Below are 23,380 nucleotides of genomic sequence, written 5' to 3'. Positions count from 1 at the left end.
GTTTGGCGTTGGAAAGTATGCAGTTAACAAACAGGTGTTCAGCTAGTCATTTGTCTTTTAGAGTGATTTTTGAGGAAACTGCCGCGATAGCTCAGACTTCTTGAATCGGTACTTCCTACCCGGCGTTCATAAATACCGCAATGCACATAAATGAAGTGACGTAGCCAGCCAGGGTCTAAACAGCTTCCAAGTTGAAATCGAAACCCTTTTGTTTTAAAATGCCGATTTTATGTCCAATATTTCGCCATACATTTGCAATTTAGTATTTTGTTATTAGCGATTCAAATTGGCGACAATAGACTGTATAGCGGCATACGATCTGGGGTTACTGACATCTCTTGCAGCCCATGTGCTACTATCCACTGTGTGTGGTGTGGGGCACGCCTGATACGCAGTAGGCTGGTGCGCCTGCTAGTGCTATCATCGCTGATCTGAATTACCGCTTCTGCAGCAGTAGCTTTACCTACTCTCTCCCCAATACTGTTACATCTAGGTTGATTATCGTTCGTAATGTCATGCTGTTTTTAGGCTGACACGAAATAAATTCCAATTTGCGTGGCGGGTGGCCTAACTGGCTGCGAATAGACTCTGTGACCAAATACTATTTTATTCAAATCCAAATTTTTTGACGGCAATAACTCCGCTTCTACTGGTTGGAATTGAACCAAATTTGAAGAACATCGTTTTTATAGACAACCTAATACTTTCATGGGATGAACAGAAAAATTTCAAATTTTTCGTTATTTATTTTTATATAATAAATAGAAACTTTCTTCTCCCGTAGCAATGCGGCTACTGGTTGGAATTGAACTAAATTTGGTGTGTAGGCTTAAGTTAGGTAACCTAACAATTTTATCAGGTAGCCAGTACGATTTGAGAAAAAAGGTCATTTTTGAAGACCCCTAATGAACAGGGGTGTACGAGTTTTGAGCAAACGTTAAAAGGGTGTACGATGTCGAAAAAGGTTGAAGAGCACTGATATAGATCACTGTATCTCAACCTATCTGCTAGCATGAACCTCCTATAACCGAAAATTTTGGGAAGCTGATTACTGAGAAAGATCGTCATCCCTTTCGTACTGCCCGTTTCACGGAGTGCAATTACTATTCATATTTGCATTGCCCGTATGGCTAATGTGACTTGTGGTGAGCACTGAATTTCAGACAAATAAAGGGACAGATCTTATCAAAAACGAAAATGTACGGTAGTTTTATAGTTGTGGTTTCAACATTGACATTTCGCAGACCGGGGCAGACCGTTTATAACTAGGGGCAGACCGTTTATAACTAGGAAGGGCAGACTTGGAAAACTAGATAATTCAGTGTAGCTAGAAATATAATTCAAGCCTAATTCGGAAATAAACTGTTTAGCTGTAATTCTACTTCCAATCTAATCTGGAATAGCTGAAAATTTTATAGTTTTCCAAGTCTGCCGAAGGGGTTCATGAACCTCATGCAAAGAATCCATAGATTTTAGATGTAAATACCGCAACAGAATACCCATCGTATCGTATTATCCCAAGTACGAGCTAATGTCCCACGAACGTACCTATAAGACTCACGATATATCGCCTATTAGAGAGATGGCATCGGACTCGATAGCGAAAACGTGTCGCAAACAATCCAATCAGCCGCTAATGTCGCACAGAACGCGCGCGCGCGACTCGCATTCGCACAGTCTGCACGGGGAAGCGACTGCGCAAGTTTGCTTTAACACTCGCCGAGATTTATCACTCGGGAACGTGCCCGATTGGTATTTTTCGGACATTTAAAAGCGCAGCTCATCAAAAACCAACACACTCTCGAGATTAACCCTTTGCGCGTCTGCTTATGTCCGGAAACTGATCGGAACACGTTCGTAATAGCGTTAGAGCCCACGAGAGTTAACGCGCGGCTATAAATCATTGCGGGTATACGCTTTTTGTCTTAATAACCAATGACAAAGGAGACAAATCAGATCCATTTTTCATCCGCGAGCCACAGACGTTGCCGTGGGATTAATGCCGCCGTGGGACTTGTCGGAGGTGTTGACGATATTGTTAGCTAATGATTCTCACGCGAAAAATGATAATCTGAATCGGCGTTGACGTAGCGCAACGGCGAGCACGGTCACAGTACATATTCCCATTCTAATTCTAATCCAATTGAAAAAATATGTGGCAATAACTCTACTTATAATCTAATTTGGAGAAACTGAAATTCTCCAATTGTCCAACTGTGCTGGGTTGATATTGTTTTGGAAAGTTCAACAGTCCACAATCTGAAAGCGCTGAGCACTATACTGGTTTAGATCGAATTCAACATTAATGTCGAGCCATACGCCCACCAAGAAGCCAACCTATATGATTTATAAGTCCAATTCATTGGCTTCCATCTTTAAGTCTAAAGTCCGTATCTAAATGACTTCAATTCTGTATCTAAATGGTGACTATAGAGTACAACACGCTGTACCTTCAGGGTATTTCATCATGAGGCCTTTTAGCTGGGGTTACCATACGTCCTCTTTTATAAGGATTTGTCCTTTTTTTCAAACTTTTTTGAAAGTGTCCTCGGAGGACGCCCAAATGTCCTCTTTTTTGAGAATTTGTCCTCTTTTTTTGAAAATTTTGGTTAAATAGGTTAAAATTCGACTGAGAGATAGGAAATCAGTGGTCAAGTAACGTTCCGGCGGGTATTTCGTATTGTAGGTCTGAAAATTTTGAAAAAGCGTCCTCTTTTTAGCTCCCCTATATTTCTCCGGGTAAATAAATAACCATGTAGGCAAGGTGTCGCTGTTACGAAGGATTGCAAAGTATATGGGACCGGTTATAATTTCCATTTTATTACCAATCATCCGCTTTTCTGGGTCAACCAGAATCTATAAATCAGCGTAAAAAAGCTCACCCGTCGCTCTCTTTGATCTTTCCAGCGTGCGTGATTTTTCGCAACGGCCCGCCACCTGATCAGAAAACAAACCGACACATTATAGCGAAACACGCCGACATAAATTCCCGAATTTCCGGCAACCAATATAAACACTGCCGGCACTCGATACCGGCCGCAGTGCAAATAGTATATATATCTCGCGCGCCACTTCAAATGTAACGAAGTTTATTCGTGCGGTATATTGGGTCGTCGTAATGATTTGATTCATGAGGAAAGCCGCCATGCTTGGTGACAATCATGTGTATCGTGGATGTATTTCCATGGTCTGCTTGAGCTGGGGTTCAAAGTACGAGTAGTTTTGGTCGCACATACAACTATGCTGGGGAAAATAGATAATCCTATAGTTCCCTAATTAGAGAAATTGTAGTGAAATGTCGGCAATATAATTCTAATCTGATTTGAGAAATAATTCTAATTCTAATCTTAATTCTAATCGAATTTGCGATTTTCCATACAATGCGACCGGTTCAGTGTTTTTGTTACATTTCCAACTCGTGAATAAAATGCATGCAATATTGATTTGCCCGCAACCCTAACACACGCGTAATCCGACAAACTATATACAATCGACAAACACATTTTCAAATCGGTCACAAGACGCATATAGCCTTGAGGGTCCGTACCGTAACGGACGGGGAAGATTCGCACCATTTACTTCGCGTATTACTGATATTTCCTCGCGTCCTATTAACGGTATCAGAGTTCCCGACTAGGGCGGTGCGTTACTTGACACGTGACGTAACAAAGTAGCCGGAGATTTCCAATAACGCGTGTCAGCGTGAGAACGCAATTAGGGATGTGTGCGAGGTGAGTTTGTATAGTTAGGTCGCGTATAACCGTGTCGATCATCAATTGTGTGATTTGTGTTTTTTTTACTATGCTGCATAAAGTGCTTTCACAAGATAAACAAATACCACATTTTCAAGACGTTATCAACTACCATTTATTTCCACGAGCCGTTGACGTTGGATATAATCAGAATGCTCAGCGTGTTACAACACTGGGACAAAAAGTGGCTCGGTAATATCAAAATATTGACGTGAACCTTGCTAGCATCTATATACCTACATCACTTTCGTATATACCTTGCGGTGAGATTGAAAGATAGAGTTTAGTATGGTAGCGAGTGTGGTCCAGTAGAACGTTGTCAGAAAGAATCAGGCTCGTGTTTATTTGACAAATGCGGTTTAATACGATCGCGTTACGGCATAGATAACAATCAAATATCTCGCATTAGATTGACGTCACAAAGTACGATTGTCAAGATAAAACAACTCGAATTAGAATCGAACCAAACTCTCACAAAAATTCCATACGTTATTATCAACCTCGCGATAGTACGATAACGAAAGGATACCCGGTCAATTCGCAACGCCGCTAATGTAAATATCAGTAAGATATATTATTGATAAATCATTGAAATGAAGATTATCGCATCGATTATACGGATCTAAGTACTCTGTTGCAAAGATGGTAGGGTTACCATATTTTGGGAATCTGAAAAGATGACACTTTTTCAAAATTTTCATACTTCCAACACTGGAGTAAAATCCTGAAAAACTGGTAGATTTTTCCCGACTATAATTAGTCGGTTGACCAAAATAAAATATAAAATGAAAAAATTTCCGGCTCAACTCCTGAAATACCCATTTCGATCAGATTTTCCGTTAGTTGACTAAAAAAAAGTCATTTTTATGGCTCAAGTCCCGAAAAAGCACAACGAACCGTTACTTGGCCGCTGATTTCCTATATCTCAGTCCAATTTCCACGTACATTTAACCCAAATTCTCAGAAACGAGGACAAATCCTCAAAAAAGAGGACGTTTAGGCGTCCTCCGAGAACACTCTAAAAAAAGTCGAAAAAGTGGACAAATCCTATTAAAAGAGGACGTGCGGTAACCCTAAAAGATGGGAAACTAGAACATTTTCGGCTTTTCCATATTAGATTAGAATTACATCTACGCAGGTTATTCAAAATTGCACTCGGATTACAATTATAGCTTCACTGTTTTTTCAAATTAGATTAGAATTAGACAATTAGACACAATTTTTTTCAAACTAGATTCCAATTACTGAATTCGAGAAAACTGGGAAATCGAATCACGTCCAATTCATATCAAATCAAAGTTCGTTATGCAACTAGAATTATCAAATTGTCCAAATCTGCTCCGAAGCGGAAGGCCGCGTGTAATTATAAACAAGGAATATTATTTTACGAGACGGCACTGATTGATGTATTCATCTTATGATGCATCACGCGCTATACATGTTGACACATTCAACGCCGTTGACTGTTTGTTTGATTTAATGTCATTTTATGAAACAGGAAATCAAGACCTCACCTCTTGCCTTACGGCGGCGATGTTGACCAGCAAAGTCGATATGCTCGATTTTAAATCGTCCTCGAAATTTTTCAGGGCCATTTCCAGATTATATTGCGGCTGCGAACTGCGCATGCGCCCTGTCACGGACGCGAGGGTGTCCACGTAATAGTTCCAGTATTGGTTCAGTTCCGTGATGCCGGCCAAGCATCTGCGAAGCGACGATTTTATTTTACGACCCGGCAGCACAAAACACCAGACTATACCATGATATTTTTACAGTTAATATACAATGTTCTTTCCAATTCTCTACTGGTTGCTGACGATCACCCCTGACGAGTCTCCACCGAATATATTCGGGTATATTTCAATATGAATATACTATTCAATTGCATATTAAACTACTGTACCTCCACTGCGTACCGAGTGTACCGAGTTCTATGGGATACTACATATTTAAGGTTCTCGGTTACAGCATTATACACTCATGACAATCTCCTCTCAACCATTGCGTAGTCTCCTGTAATTTCGAATTTCGCTAACAATCCAACAATCCAAAGACTATATTAAAGCAAGAAGTACACTATCATAAATCGAACTGTACACTGGTGCGACAAAAGATATACTTCCAGTGTTCCAGATATTGGATATCACTTGGGAAATATACATGTAGCATTATTCCTGCTTGGCAGGTTATTTCCTCTTCGAGATCGCCAACAATTCATTGACGAAAGTATTTTATATATGCTAATTATATCATCGTCATTTTATTATAGCTATCTCAATAAACTTGGCTGAAATTCCCATCCAATCAGCGTCATAAATATTTTCGTTAACAATGTAATCTTCCAAACTCTGAAGACGAAAACACGTGAAAAAAGCAGTTGTCTTCCTTCAGCCATGCCTGCAACACGGTGTTTAGTCAAGGCGAAGTGACGAAATTTGGCACCGTAAACGGGCAATAGAAATGGTCGAAATTTCAAATTGGACTTGATCCCCCGATACTGGTTGCAATAAGTGGTCAAACTAACCTTCCACGCTCGATAATGGTTGAGAACTAGCTCTTTTTATAACAGCCTAACAATTTAATCACGGTGTCAGTGAGATTTGAAAAAAAAAAGTGTTTTAACAGCGCCACTGTGTGCTGTACTGCACCCTGTAATATCGAAGAACACGCTCGCTCTTGAGTAAGGTTGCAGTTGAAAGGATATACGGTGCGTCCCGTTTCTGCTGCTTGTGAAGTAGTAACTAACTCACCCTCTCATAACGTTCTGGCAAAGGCCCTGGCAAGGTTTTATCAAGGTGATCCCCCAACAGTGCGAGCAGTACTGCATCTTCACCAGCGCGTCTTGACAATGTCTGCTGAGTCGAGGGTCGGCCGTGATATTGACCGCAAACGCACCGGCCGGTAAAGCCTGAAAATGATGTACGATGCGTAAATCGACAGACATGACGAAACAATGTCAGTTGGATGTCAAGCTTTTACCGCAGACCTATCTATCAGACTTGGAAGACTAGAAAATTGTCAGCTTTTTCAAACGAGATTAGATTTACCATTATAGCTACACAGTTTTTTCCCCTATTAGATTAAAATTAGCGAATGCGCAAACACTTGGAAGTGGAATTAAGCCATAAACTGGATAGAAATACAACAAAATCAAGTTCACTTCATATCAAATCATTCTCATAAGCACGAGAATGAAAAAGTCTGCATACCAAAGCTTGGCTCGTTTCGCACGATACAGTTTTCCTGTAGCATTTTCATGAAAACCAGATTTTAGATTGGAATTTATATTAGGGCAAAGAAACATTTCATAATTTAGAGTGGGGTTGCCGGCATTTCGCTGTAATTAGTCTAGCCCTGGGGTGTCAAACTCAAATTGCGTCACGGGCCGGATTCAAACCTTCAAATCGCTCTCGGGCCGGATTCCCAACTGATTCCTAAAACTGCTACCTGAGGCCCTTGATATTCGACGGACTACTTTGGTATCAAGCATAGATACATACTAGTATCTATAACATTATATCATATCACGGATCACATTGGTTATATTCTAGCAATACATTTATTCGCGAACAATGGAATTGACAAAATGCGATGATTCTTCGGTCTAGTACAGTCATGGCCGCTAAAACAGTGGCGCCAACGACTATATAGGTTGGCATATTTCCATGCTTCCTTTTTAGTCGTAATCTTGCTGTGCGGAGTACAAGAGGAATTCGTTGGAAATCGTTTATTAATACTGAATCGCGATTCGGGTTTCTCTGGAGGCCGGGCACCTTTTGAGTCAGGTGTTATACAGCAGCAGTGCGATCATAGATATTTGAATTTGATTCCTCAGTAACATATTTCCATGTACCCTGCATAAACCGGTCCGTATCGGCGTTTTCGCTTCTGTGAATAACTGTTTTTCGTACATTTTTCCATAAAACTCTGAACGCAGTGTGCATTTTTTGACTTTCTCGAAATTGGGTGTCAATCTCATCGACTTGTTGCTAATGGTGACTATAGTGAAACCGCAACACCGCAGTCGGGTGGTTATAATGTGACCTATTATCATGCTCGACATTGGTAGTCTTGGGATTATGGTAGTCTTGGGATTATTTATTAAAAGTTTTCCAACGAAAAATCTCAACATTTGTTGTAAATGTGCTGGATAATACAAGCATTTCTCAATCTACTCAGGATTGCTTCGCGGGCCGGATGCGGCCCGCGGACCGTAGGTTTGACACCCCTGGTCTAGCCGAAATTAGATGGAGAACATTAAAACATTTCACAAATTAGATTAGAATTAGAGCAAAGAAATATTTGACGAATTATATTAGAATTAGAATTAGAGCTAAGAGATATTCAAAAATTAGATTTTATCAAATTACCGGCATTTTGCATGGTATCTGTAATCTATGTTTCACGAAAAGTCAATTCAACGTGGCAGATATGAATTTCAAACACACAGCGCGTCCAGGAAACCGATCTGAAGTTTGAAAACCACGATTCAGTTTGTCATCGTCGATTAGAGGGTTGAGCTGAAGTAATATAGCTTTGAGACATGCAGCTTTTCCAAATGTGATTAACAAAATCTGGAGTTGATTTCCAAACGTGTATAATTAAGTAGTGATTGGTTCCACAGAAAGGCACACACGATTCAAATTAAGAGGTTAAATTGGACAAAGAGCGATTTACAGTCGTGTTACGGGTCATGCTTACCACTAATAAGCATAATCAATTGTCATAGGCGGGCACAAAATTTAGCAAGTTTGATGCGTCTTCCAAATCTAAAAATGTCGAATATCGATACCAAATTACCTTCTTATTGATTTTAAAGATTATCACGAAACGAGAAGAGTACCGCAGCATAAGGGCAAGTAGGCTACCTGGCACAGAGGGTATAAGTGGTGATATACTGAGTGAAGCTTTTAAAGTATTGGATTATAATCCCCGATAAGCACGCTGGCATCACGTATTCCTGTAACGCGCGGACATTGATATTGTGTATATCAAGAAAATGTGTTTTCACAGCGAAATTGATCTTCCAACAGCGCTCACTACGTGACTTATCCACATTGTGAAGCATGAATATCGACAATCTGTACCTTTGTTACGAACTGATATATGGAGAAATGGCCAGTTTCACTGAGCATTTGCACCTAATCGCGAGAAATTCGTATATCTGCAGTCCATACAAACCACTTACAGTATGGAGAATGCCGATACCGCGACCAAGTATAAGATAGATAAAAAATTGAGAACCACGATGGCCGCAACGTTATTACGGGTGCATTTATCTAGTTTGAACTTGAACCAGACTTTCAAACTGTGGTTCCGCAGACATATCTGAAGCAACGTCATCAGAACTGGCTGAACTTGGATTTAAATAATCCCCATGCTCCTCTTAGGAATATCAGCAACTCACAGTCGGAAGCTAGCACATATCCCGTTTTAGCTAAAGCTTATCCAATATCCATGTATACATTCGTCTGACTAGCAGGTTGTCACTGATTTGTTAGCCCAATGGGCATCCGCAGGTATATGTCACACTCTCACACATATGGTACATCAGTCGTTTTGAATCCCCCTATACAGGGATAGGTGGTCAAAGTTGTCAACGTCTGTGCTAAAATAGTAGAAGTGTAGTATAGTCGAAAATTTCTACGCAAGTACAGGTACTAGGGTAGGCTTTTTTTTTTAAATTGTGTTTTTTTAAGTTGTAAAATTATGCCATAATTGTGTAAATACTGTCCAAAAACATGTTGTATGACCTTATACGGACAATTACCACCCGATGTAGCCGACGTATATCGATATGGGACGGTTGGAACCCTCAAAATAGTCGATTCAACATTAATAGTCCAGATATTTCGTCGAAGAAGCTATATTTACCTTATATTTTCAATTCTTAATGTCAATCCCCTATGACGTCACAATTGAATATTCGTGACGTCGTGAGTTGAAAAGAAAACAGGTTTTAAATTACGGCCTTGTTTCAAACATATTTGTTTTAAATTGATTTTTGTTTTAAATGCAGCCCTAACAGCTACAGGTATCACTATTTCCAAGTAACTAAAAAAGTGTACTACTGTACAGTATATTACGCGCAGTTTCATTAGCAACGGAATCGCGATTACAAGGCCCCGATTTTGATTCCATGACACATCAAAACAGTACATATCATACGAAGTCATACAGCCTAATCGTACTTACCTCGTGCAGGGCTCTGGCGTACTCTATCGCGCTCGACACGTTTTCTGCGGATACCGCTGGCGTGGCCACAAAGAGGTCCATCTCCTTCCTCTGTCTCGAGATGCACTGCTCGAGGGGGATGTCGCGTTGGGTCGCGTTGAATTTGTCGTCCACGATGTACAGAAACAATTGGTCGGCGAACCTAAAACGTGGAACAGGCGCGAGTTTGCAAAAGTGGATTTGCTGACATCGCTTTTGCGAGTGATCAATGATCATTAGGGGTTTTCAAAAATGACTTTTTTTTTTCTCCAATCGTACTGGCTACTTGATAAAATTGTTTGGTTACCTAATTCAAGCCTACACACCAAATTTGGTAGCCAGTACGATTTGAGAAAAAAAGTCATTTTTGAACACCCCTAATGATCATAGATTTATTTGAATGCATATCCCAACTTTCTTCAACAGATCATCGTTAGCGGTCGTGGGTCGAGTTCAATTCAAAAATTGGCATGACTAACTCTCCTTGAGTTAGGAGCAGTTCCACTGCATTTAGGACGCTTTTTCTCTCAATCGTCTACCGAAGTCAAAAGTGGGCCGCCTCACTCCCGATATTTTCAAAGCTAATATCGGCGAGATGATACAGAAAAGCATTCTCGTCAATATGACGACATGAGCATACCTTGACCTCACAGCTGACCCGCAAACTCACATTAACGCACCGCCGCTGAGCCCGCTTGTTCCGTTCCGGGAAGAACGCTCACACGACGTGCCCGGATTTCATCGCCCTCTCAAGTACACCAACAGATTAAGCAGTTTTATCTAATTCGACTCCGGTGAGAACTTGAGAGGTTACGGCAGATTAACTCGGGCAATTACGGAGCTGGTGGTGTTGATTGATTTGCGTTGCTTGGTCTGCGATACGTGCAATGAGCATTATGGATCGCTCTTGCACGACTAAACCTATCATTATATCTATGGAAAGGACATTTGTTTATGTGAATTCGAGTGGAGATGTATTGGCATTGGTGGAATTACTGGTAAAATAGCAAATCGTGTTTATCCCAACCATGATCCCTCATCAAGTTGCTAGTTCACACGGATGATATACAGCCGACGCCCTCGAACAGAACAGTATGGATGATGATTTACAATTTGACAGTGACGTGACAATGCAATGCGCGGAATACTTGCGCGTAAACAACGCCAAACTACGAAATAAAGTTGTCAGCTGTGTGCGTACGCGTGGTTGTGCTGACACGCAGACTTGAACAACTAAATATTTAGACGAAATACACGAGATAGACTAATTAGAGTGAAATGCTGGTAATCTAATTTGTGAAATGTTTCTATGCTCCAATTCTAATTTTAATTTGATTTCGGATTTTCGTGAAAATGCTACAAGAGAATTGGATAATGTGAAACGAACCAATCTTCGTGTACAGACATTTGTCATTTTCATGCTTTTGAAAATGTAATCCGATTTGGTATGAAGTATATTTCTTTCTGGTTCGGAACTTGGATTCAATTTTCCAAGTTTTTGCGAATTCAGTAGCTATAAGTCTAATGTAATATGTAAAAAACTGTAGATATAATTCTAATTCTAATCTAATTTGGAAAACCTGAAATCTTCGTAGTTGTTCGATACTGCTAACAGCCCGAAATAGTACTTCGTCAGCCCCCCCAACAAAATTTGTTAGTCTTGGGGCCACCATGTGATCATAAACCTAACTTCTGGGGGGGGGGGGGGAGCGCTTTCGCCCAAGGTTTTATTTGATTATACACTTCGCGAAGTAGCATTAAATCGCGCGAAGACAATATTAGACTTGTAGGTTCTATAATCTATGTTGATTTTCGAACTAATTTTGGGCCCCCTTCGAGCTCGTCCCCAATTAGGGTGCGACAGTTAGGTACCTGCTAACAGCCGTCGACGCAGTACATCCATTAAAGTTTTCACTGGCAAAACAAGAAATTCTACCCCGTGATATATTTGATGCGAAGGGCCATACTAATTTGACATCAGTCACTTTACAATGAAATATAGTGCAATGCCCAGAAACTCAATGCAGGTTATGCACCAACCTCTGCCCAATCAACAATGTCAATGAAATTGGAAAATATCCTCGCATATCGGGTAAGTATCCCTCAGTATGGCATAGCCTATTGAAATACTATAAAACACCAAATTAAAAACGACGCCATTGACATTCCGCTTTTCAAGGACATTCAAAACACCTATACTATCCGTTTATCCCGGGGCTATAACAAGAGTGGTGTGAAGCGTACACGCATACACAGTGCGGAGCTGTTGCGGAAATTTAATTTCAAGGCTAGCACCTGCGCTCCGCGCGATAATTTTCGCGTTGTTTGTACTGCAAAGCCTACCGGGAAATCGTTAAATATTATTTATCGAAGACATCGCAAGGAACGAGCCTTCGAAACCACCCACGGTCAGGCGAAAGTCGTCGGTGGCATTTGACCTAATCGAAAATATGTGCGAAGTACACGAGTGCTCCGGCGCAACATCAGCGAAAATTGTACTGTTGCGAAAATATGATTGTTATCTCGAAGAAACTCGCGCGACTCGTAGACAAATCGCCCCGAAGTACACCAATTAAGGTAATAACATATTTTCGTTGTAATCAAGTCAATAATGATTTATACGCTCCGTTCACCACGTAAATTAGTACACCAATTAACCCGTGCGGTACAATAACACGCCCCGGTTAGGCTGTAATCTTCAGCCAATTGGCGATACGATCGGTGTCTCAATACTTACATTATCGAGTTTAATAACAAATTCTACCGACCGCCGGTAATTACCATTTCAAATCGCGTGTTGACCAAAATATGTGGGGTAAAAACGTGCAATCGTGATCACAACGAGATTGTCGTTTCTGAAGCAGATTTGAGAGTTTACTCCTGCCATAGGTTAGAAGTAATTAGCAATTATGTAGCGCACTAGCGCTGTTGACATACGAATGGTCTATCACAAACTTGTACAACTAGAATTTTTTTAGCTTCTCCAATTAGATTAGGATTAGAATTAGAGCTACACATCTTTAAAAAATTGAGCTAGAATTAGCAATTTGGATTCAGATTACAACTAAGACCCGGACACAATGATTAGAGCACTTGAATAAATCGAGTATAGATATTACTGATTCTAGTCGGGCAGTAAGAATAGCACGGTCACAAGGTGCAACGAAATAGCTATGGTCGAAAGATTTCACTTTGGCGATACAATTGTAGATATACAATGTACTTTTCAATTCTGTACTAGTTGCTGACGATTGCCCCTGACGATTGTCAGCCGAAAACATTCGGGTTTATTTCAATATGAATATACTACCGGTATTCAATTATTATCATGTGCATTATTATGTTGTAAAACTGGCAGTGTTTTTAGTTGCGCTCACAATCACAGGTACATATTTAAACTTTCCACATCATCCATGATGTCATACTGAGCCCTACCATATCAACAACATCACCCTATCACCTTCCAGGAAAGGTAAGACGATAAAATTGTTTAAGTCTCCCGCTCAAATCCCTTCTCTGCAATGCGCGCTTCGATAATTACAAAATAATTCCATTCAGGTGAGTGAATTATCACATGAAGTATACGCAATACTCGGACGCCAGAAACGCTATCGGTATCGGAACGGAAAATTGCTTGTTCCACAAACATTGAGCAATAACACTAATCGCTTTATCACGGCGGCACTTGAGTTCATACCAAACCGTCAAGCGAGCCACTTGGCGCTGAGAAGATAAGCGCCATCTTGGTAAATACCGCCAATACCTATGTTCGATCATTCGTGATGGTCATCGGCACGGCCAATGTCCTACTAGGCAAGGCAGGCTGTTGTATGCAACGTGTGATAGCTGATTTGGGAATTTAAAAGTGGCGCCAGAGCGATAGAAACAATAAAATTAACCGTTGCATTTAACCTGAATCAGCTGCAGCTATCTTCAGTAAAGAACCACTCCTAGTTTTGGATGCGAAACTAGCCAATCTTGGTGTAGACACATTTGCCATACCGGGGCCTACGATATTCGTAGGCCCCGGCCATACACATTCTTATGATAATGAACTCTTAATTGGTATGATGTAAACTTATTCAATTTTCGAGTTTTCGCGAATTCAGTCATTCTAATTCTAATCTAATTTGTAGAACATGTAGAGCTATAATTATAAATCTAAATCTCATAAAGAAAATATGAAAATTTTCTAGTTCTTCGAGTCTGCGCACGATGCCCGGTAGTTTTGTTCTAATCACATGCAAGCCAGGAATCCCACAAATCTGCGTTCATCCCATGAATGGTTCACGGCAAGGGCAAGGTTTCAAAACACACCTGGTAGCGACGACGTGAATCTCAAGTATATATAGGCCTATGAAACCGACGCAGCAATAACACGGCAGCGAGGCAACGATTTTCCCAGATGATCGATTAAAAGCGAATCAATCTCACATTCAAGACTCAGACAACGCATTGTAATTCGATTACACGCCGCATTATGACAGCATCGCAGGTTATTATTTGCCTATTCCGGCGGGCTGTTTGCATCACGCCTTAGGAGAGAGAAAATCAAGACGAATCGCCCGCAGTAGTGACGAACCATTATCTCGTTTAAAGACCGCGGTATGCCCGTGAGACGGATGAGGTCAAAGGGACGTTTGTTACCCAGGTGGTTCGTTTGAATTACACGGCTGTGATGTAGTGCGGGTGCGGTATATATGTAACGATGCCACGAAAATGCGTTTACTGTGGTCTTTACATCGAAATTTCTCATGGCGTGGAATTGGCGATCACACTTATCATGGCACGAGAAGATGTATTTGTATATATCTTTAATTTGCAATACAAGCGAAAACAATAAGGCGAGTGATTACTACGGAGATGGTGACGTGCCGGGAGAATATCTGACCCGCACCAGGCAACTCATTGCTACGAATCTCATCATTTCAATACACCACAAGACTGCGATACAATGAAAGATAGGAAGGTGTCGAAACGACTTGGAGTAGTCTTCGAAATAAGACACCCACCTGGCCCAGGCGATGTAAAAAGGAGGCATGCACAGTGCACACTGAGCATAAGGTTTCGATTTTCGAGTCGATTCGAATATCTCTCATTATCACGCCATAAAATTACGAGTTCAAAGGCGACCGCAAAGAATATAATCCCAGTTCTAGATCACATTTTACAGGCTTCCCTGCCGTTACTATTTGTGAGGGAGAGTGACCCACTTTATACTGCGCATAGAAAGGCGGATGTACTTGATATATTGCGCTGCGGAAGCATCAAAAGCGTACATACATTCACGATACCTCTATATGCTTTCCTTTACCGCTGTCAAGTACCTGTGTTTCACGAAATTAGTATGTTGCTAATGGGTTGCGCATATACTTGAAACTCTCACCGTAAAATACATTTCTAGGCTATATCACTGCAAAACAAACAAGGCAAAGTATAAACAACATTGTTACCTTGTTAGTGTTGTTAACAGTGACGACCTAATTGCCTTTTGCTTACAGCAGGATAACGAAACAAATCACTCGGAGGAAATTTCCACAAGATTACCCGCGCACGCGACCCGAATATTATCGCACATCTTGATCAGTCATCTCTGTACGAATTTTGACGCGACGCACCCATCAATCTTCACAGAGCGCTCCGCGTGACAATATCTTCACGATTGGTCAAACAAGGAAGCGCTGTGTCGTGTGTATTCTCTCTCCACTGTGTCATCAGCGGACTACCGTTCTTTCAGAAGCGCGGCTAATAGATCATGATAGTCTTGACTGGATGGGCATTTATCGCGATGACGGGGAATTCGTGCGTCGACCGCGTACTAAAATCAATTTACGGCCGATCACTGATTAGACTGTGGCGAACCCAAAATAGATTTGGAAAGCGTGATTATTCAAGTTATCAACGGTCTGTCTACAAAAAGGCGATAACAACAAAAAGTAATCAGCGTTAAGAAATCTTCTCATTAAAAATACCTAGAGCTGCATATCGCTGCATATTGGGTTGAACAATGTTCCCTCTAAGCTGCGCGCGTGCGCAATTGCGCAGTGCTGACACGATCTCTACGCGCATTAAATCTAGGCTGCGCACAAAAAAACCGAAGTGACGACCTTTTTTTTAGACATTAAGCACTGTTGTCCAAGGGACCGCGCGGTGAGTTGGTGAGTGCGCGCAGACTCGTGAAAAATTAGAGGGAACATTGCTCGGGAACCCTAGCACCTGTAAGTACCTGAACAGTCAAGGTAGGTAGCCATCGTTGGTGCTCAAGTATACGTGACGACGTAATTCTTTAGTCAAGTACAATTGGAGATTTTCAAGTGAGTATTTCAAGTAAGCATATTCAAGTATATTTCAATGAAGTATTTTCAAGTAAGTAAGTATTCTTGGCATAGTTTTGTCTAAAAAACGTAAAACTATGAAGTACATTCGGGACTGACGCAGAACGACAAATGACACATCGAATTGGTATAACCTTAGAAAATTAACTACGTTACCGTGGTACAATATCGCTTTCAGGCGGTTGGTATAATGCAAACTTATCCCGAAACTATATTCTTCTAAATCCAAGTAAAGAAGAGTGAGCAGTTTCGCCTGAATAAATTCCAAGTAGAAAGTGGAAGTAGTTTAAAAATCACAACTGCGTAGTCATAGTGCAAGTAGCTAAAACCTACCGGGTACTTCAAATAAATAGAGGTACTCCGTCACTGACCCCTCATTTCGCACTATACTGTTCTCCAGTAGCTTTTCCAGGAAAACTAGAAATTAGACTAGTTAAGTAATTGGAGCATTCGAAAACTACTTTAGAATTAGTTCAAAGTAGCATTTCACAAATTATATTATAATAAGATCACCGGCATTTCGCTCTAAATACACAACGAGAACTATCTAGTTGTCCAAGTCTGCCTCTAGTATCTATTGGCAGTGTTCGCAATATTTCTAATCATACCAATCGAACTGAATCCGCATCGCGACAGCTCCAAGCAAACCAGATGGATAAAATTTACAAGGTTACCGATTGTCCGTAACCAACCACCCACCCACAGCAGATTGGATCGTTTTGTTGATCTTACATGTTACGTTATCAGTTCGTCTTTCATCGCATGTAGTCATGACATTGACGTTGGCTTTGAGATTATCGCACACATCACTTTAACACGACATTAGACATACCCACACGAGCTAAAGCCTTTATAAGCGTTGAGGATATTAATAAACACATACCTGGCGTCCGTCAATCTTGCTAAGACCTGACTAAAGCATGGTTGGATCATATGGTAGACTGGAATCAAATGGGATTATCGTCCAAGCAAGGCACGGACAAATTATTATTAGAACACTGCGGTACGCTTACAATGACAAAACGGATTTTCTAAACGGGATATGTGCGCGATCCCAACAGTAGTCATTGTAGAATGTAGATCATAATTGAATACTTGAAGGCGTACACAATGGTTTTGTTACAGAAGCCCACCAACAGAGATTTACGCGGATCCGGATATGGGTCAAAATGATTAGAAGATCGATTCGCGAACAGTGGGTGCTTTGACTGTTAATAGTCAAATCTAGAGAGGTGACTAGACAGTGGACATCTAAATTCTGACAGTCCGACACCATGAGCGTACAATACTCCAAACTGTGGTGGCAACCAGACGCATCGCATCACACCCACTGTTTTAAAATTGATATGGAGTCGTTTTAAGCCCGCAGCATGAACCGTGGTTAGCTAGAAATAGATTGAGAGTATTATGTACCCAAACAGGGATATATCTTGCTCAAATGCTCATATAACTTAATAATAGAATAGAATATTCCAGCCTAAATTTGATCGTTCAAAAATGTATTTTTCTTCATATATGAATGGCTATTCGATAAAATTGTTAGGTTGGCTAAGAAAACGCTGCTCACCAAATTTGGCTCAATTCCAACCTGAAAAAGCACCGCTATTGGAGTCCGAATATTTTTAATAGGAATCTTTTCAAATTTTACTGGCAATCTAATATAATTGCCAAGTTATCTAAAAGAAACAATTTATAGCAAATTGGGCTCAATTCCGGCCGGCATAGAAGCGAAATTGATAATGTTCAAAATTTTGGATTTGAAATAATAGTATTTAGGGTGGGCAATTCAATAATTAAGAATTGAAGAATTTCCACCCGTGCAGACTATTTTTTTCAAATCCAAAAATTTGAACACTTGGCCAACCTAACAAATTTACGGAATTGAAAATAAAATTTAAAAATAAAAGTTTTGAACAATCCTACTACTATGCATTATTGACCCCCCGAAGTGCCAACATGTGCCATGCGCCCGTGCATCTCAACTTTCAACGCGGACAATACATTTAACAACTGTCAAGCGTGCCTATAGCATTTCACGCTGTCACAGCAGGCTTACTTTGGTTGGATAGTCAGAAGATACCAGTTTTTTTAAGATTAGCAACCACGGAGCCGCTATACACATACCGCCGACCTCTGCCAGGCAGGGGCGATTTTAATGGTGATGAATCGCGCAAGATATCGCACGTTCTGTTTACCGAAACGGTGCGTCGTCGAAGCGAGGAATATTTCAAATCTTCCTCGAAACGCATTTTATGATTTCCATGAATCAACTGTCAAAATATTTGTGTCGCGGTCGCGGTTCTAGACGGAACATGTTCTGATCTTCCAATCGCTATCGAAGTCGAGTCTTCACATAAACAATAGCGCACGAAAGTAAATCATATATATTCAGACGGTATGGTTTGACTATTATTTGTAGGCCTATAGGACTAGTAACGAGTGCGAATCATTATTATTTCCTTATTTCATTATTTCCTCGTTAGCCTTGCTTTATATTTATACTCTCTGTTCTGTCATTTACTGAGCTTCGTTTACCTGCACTCTGGACAGTGATCGTACGTACTCGCCTGTCTTGTAGGAATTCTGCTGTACAAGACCAAATTCATTGTTTTAGTACCAATAGTGTTTCAACATCGACTGTAAGTTGAACCGTGGCATGTATGCTATATTCCTGAAGCGCAGCGTCAAACGGATTACAATTAGAATTATAGCGACAATGTATTTTCAAAAAGACTAGATTAAGAATTTTAGTTACACATTTTTTCAAATTAGAGTAGAATTAGAATTACTGAAAACTTGGAAATTAAATAAAGTTCATCAGTTCGTATTAAATCAGAGTTCTTTATCGTAAGCATGAGAATAGAAACTGTCTGTACCTAGGGGTCTTCAAAAATGACTACTACTCAAATCGTACTGGCTACTTGATGAAATTGTTAGGTTACCACTGATAATAAATAATTAATGAATTGGCCACCGTATATACTGGTTTATTCAAATCCGAAATTTTTGACGGCAATAACTTCGCATCCCCTGGTTGGAATGGAGCCAAATTTGGCGAGCATCGTTCCTATAGACATCCTAACAATTTCATGGGGTAAACGGAAAATTTTTATGTAATAAATAAAGTCTTTCATCTCCTGTAGCAATGCGGTTACTGGTTGGAATTGAACCTAATTTGGTGTGCATGTGCACTATGTGCAGGCTTGAATTAGGTGACCCAACAATTTTATCAAGAAGACAGTACAATTTGAGAAAAAAAGTCATTTTTGAACACCCCTACTGTACACCAAGCTTGGCTCGTTTCGTTTCGCACTAATTCTCCCGTAGCATTTTCAGGAAAACTAGAAATAATATTAGAATTAAGGTGGAGCATAACAACATTTCACAAATTAGATTAGAATCAGAGAAGAAACATTACACAAGTTGGATTATATTTAGATTACAGAACGGGACACTTTCGTTCAAGGCTTTTTGCAAGACAACATGTCGAATGGCGATGAGAAGCTTGGATAAACCCTCGACAGTTTGATAGCGAATTCGGCTATCGACCCCGGACGGACTCAGCATAACAACGATTGAAAGCTGACGAATGAAAAATAGTCTCATAGTATCATATTGTAATGATATTACCGCCATATTTACGGTGCTATTTGCCAAAATATTTGGCACGGTGCAAAATAGGAAGCATATCGACACAAACCTGTCGAAGGCCTTCCTTATTTCTTTGCGCGACGCGTTCAAATTCAGGGAGTAGAACAGTGTCTCGGTTTCCATCAGCGAGATTTCCTTGCGGTGGGAAACGATGTTTCGTTTGCGCAGAAACTTGCGCAGGCTGTCCCTCGTCGAATTTCCGGCCAGCTCGAGCGTTTGCACGATGTCCACTGAACGAGAAGGGTAAAATATAGTATGTTGAGGCTCCATCCTACTCTAAATAAGGAAACCCTAATTTTTTTCAAAAGGGAAGACGGTGTTTGCTAATTGCTATATTATCGACTTGCTATGAGTAATGCTATGAATGAAAATTTATACAAGGTATGTATGTGAATTCTGTATGTACTGATCATGACAACCGATCACGTAGCCTAATCAGTGATCATGATCATGGAGTCGAGAGTTCGATTTGTTTGAAGTCGGTAACTGGTGGGTTAGAAACGTAACATTCAACATATATTTTCCCGATTGATATAGTTGGTTGTAAAATACACGATCAGGCGGCAACCTTGATAGAATATACGCGTGATTTTAAATAGCGTATGAAGATTTTTACGTTGGCGCTGAGATAACACAGCTGAAGCAGTCGGGGGCATATCCCGAGAAAATACGTAACGTAAAATATCATCTACGAAGTTACTTTAACGACAAACGACAACTTCAGCGACCAGGATACAATCCGGTTAAGCACAACGTATAATCAATTGTATAGTAAGCCTATGGTACGAGGACGAATCGGCTCAGGCCTATAATTTAAAATCATTCAATGCCAGGTGCCACATTCGATCTGATCTTCCATGATATTATAAAACTATGTTACTATGTATATCCAAAACATACTCGGCCGACGGAAATACAGGCATAATATACTTCCGGGCTATTCACAAAAAGTGGAAGCACCTCGCGTTTCGATTCATCCTATACCCAGATAATATCCCCCGACAAAAAGTTTCGTATCGCCATTACGCAATCATATCATCATTATCACCGACTGCACGACGGAACAAAGACTACCGGGTTCGCAGACGTGCGAAAATACATCAACCTGCCAGCGAGTATTTTATCAGCGACCGCAACACGACGAGACATAAGAGCAAAGAATAGAGGTTATCTATGCGCCCGTCGCTCGCAGGTGAATCTTCTCACGACCAAGTGAAAACGGTCCTTAATCAAACCGATTTCACATCAATTTTGCGAGGCCACAAACACCAGCCAGATGGTACGTTTCGGTCGTATCGCGAAAACGAATCGTTAGCGATATTTAATGTACCGGCTATCGACGCTGTGACGTAAGAAATTGCTTGTAGAAAGTTAGTGGACTGGTGATATCCTCAATCTGGGAAAGATGTAAATTCAAAGTATCCAACAAAACCCTACCTTTAACAATTCAAGAGGTCTGTAAAAACAGAGATGGTGTATATAGGTTGACCGTTGTCCGAGACAGTAGGGCAAAGGTCAACCAATAAGAGTTCGCCAACCAGAAAATTTTTGGTTTTTCTAAATTAGATTAGAATTAGAATTATAGCTACAGTTCATTTTTAAAATGAGATTAAAATATTAGAATCATTGCTACACAGTATTTTCAAATTGGATTAGAATCAGAATTATAGCTACGGATTTTTTCCCAAATTAGATTATAATTATAATTACCGAATTCGCGAAAACTAAGAAATTAAATCAAGTTCAGCTCTCGTCGAATCAGTGTTGATTCTCGAATACCATAAATTTGATCAGAATTAAAATCCGGAATTTAGATCTAATTCGAATTAGTTTAATTATACAACTACAGAATTATCTAACTGTCCAAGTCATCAACCAATGCATTATTGTGATAGTCCAGAGAGCGTGGAGTAATAAGCCCGCGGCTTGCGTGCATAATAATAATCCAATTTACCAGCGACGCCTAATCACATTGTCGTGGTCTGTTCACTAATTGCAGTTTCGCACATGCTAAATATGTCGCGAATAACTACCGCAATTATTATGTTATTACACATCGTAATTAGTGGGGTTGATAGTTTTTACGAAGCCTTGAATGGATAGGCGATGTGTCTTGCGTCTCGTATAAACGCGATACGTGTTAGATGACACCAATTTCTTTTCTTACATTGACAAAATTATCGTTAGCGGACAAGTCGGCGCCTCTCGTTTGGAAGTTTATTGTCTTATTTTTCGTAGATAAGCGCCTTCCGAAACACAGTTAAGTGATAGGTAAGACACGAAAAAGTCTTTCAGTCGGGAGAAGTTATGGTGTTGGATTTCCCTTGATTAAATCGATTCGATGACATACAAGAATCATCAAAGGTTTTTGAGCACGAGACTTGATAGGAAAATCTGACGATCGCTTTCATTGAATGCAATGTACGGCGTGTGACTCATCAGCAGCGACCTATTTCGATCCTTACAACTACTGCATGCTGTACGTACAGTGTACACTAGGGTTGTTCAAAAATAACTTTTTATTCCGTATATACCAGGGACTCACTGATAAAATTGTTAGGCTGCGTAAAAAAAGGCAGCTCACCAAATTAGGCTCGATTCCAAAGCCGACGCAGAGCCAATAGAAATATTTAATTTTTAATAAAAAATGATAAAAATTATTTTTTCAAATTTTACCTTAAATCTCATCAACTTGCTGAGTTGCATACGAAAACGACTCGAAACAAATTTGACGCAACTCCAATTTTTTTTTCCCACCGCCAATGCTATAATTGCAAATTAAAAACTTCCTACTGCAATAACTTCGCTTCTACCCGCTGGAATCGAGCCAAAATTGTTATGCACCGTTCTTTTAGGTAACCCAACAATTTTATGGGATTGACAATAAAATTTGAAAGATTTTTATTTTTGATAATAAATTCAAAAATTTCAACTGTCACTGCGCCGGCTTCTTCTGGTTGTAATCGAGCCAAATTTGGTGTGCAGCATTTTTGTGGACAACCTATAAATTTATCCAGCGAATCCCGGAATCCGGAAAAAATGTTATTTTTGCACAACCCTAGTGTACATTTTCGAGCTTTTACGGCCCAGCGGGATATTGGTTCGAATGCTTTCACGGCAGGGACTGACATCGGGTCGCGATAGGACTTGAAGAAATAGGGTTTTGATTGAGCCTATACCTCGTCAATGGGTTATCAATGCGAAATATATTATCTTTTGTGTAGTAGCCAAGGAAGTTTTCCCTACTCGCACTTACTCAAGTAGTTATATACTTACACCACTTCCACGTCTACTCAAGAGGTTTTTTAAGGAAAACTACTGAACTCACACGCATTTGATTTTGTGAACTAGAAATGAGTGTGAAATTACCATAAAACCGGGTAAAATAGATGCGGTATCACAACAACTGAATATATTTTCGACAATTGC

The 23,380-nt window shown here is 40.2% G+C and overlaps 1 protein-coding gene across 2 annotated transcripts in view; it reads right to left on the bottom strand.

Moving 5' to 3' along the window:
• LOC145456067 (glypican-5-like) overlaps positions 1–23,380 on the bottom strand; it is a 54,023-nt gene that overhangs the window by 14,362 nt on the left and 16,281 nt on the right. For both annotated transcript variants that reach the window (XM_080334098.1, XM_080334099.1), the window contains exons 3-7: positions 20,001–20,181; positions 9,948–10,128; positions 6,503–6,660; positions 5,267–5,456; positions 2,883–2,937 (exon numbers count right to left, since the gene is read on the bottom strand). In XM_080334098.1, coding sequence (XP_080190224.1) covers positions 2,883–2,937; positions 5,267–5,456; positions 6,503–6,660; positions 9,948–10,128; positions 20,001–20,181 — 765 coding nt within the window. The remainder of the gene's footprint in view (positions 1–2,882; positions 2,938–5,266; positions 5,457–6,502; positions 6,661–9,947; positions 10,129–20,000; positions 20,182–23,380) is intronic.

This window comes from Botryllus schlosseri, chromosome 14, assembly GCF_051294905.1.
Source record: "Botryllus schlosseri isolate E-star chromosome 14, Bs_hap1, whole genome shotgun sequence".
Classification (NCBI taxonomy): domain Eukaryota; kingdom Metazoa; phylum Chordata; class Ascidiacea; order Stolidobranchia; family Styelidae; genus Botryllus; species Botryllus schlosseri.
Note: the sequence above shows the minus strand (reverse complement) of the source record. Positions and strands in the feature narration are given on the sequence as shown.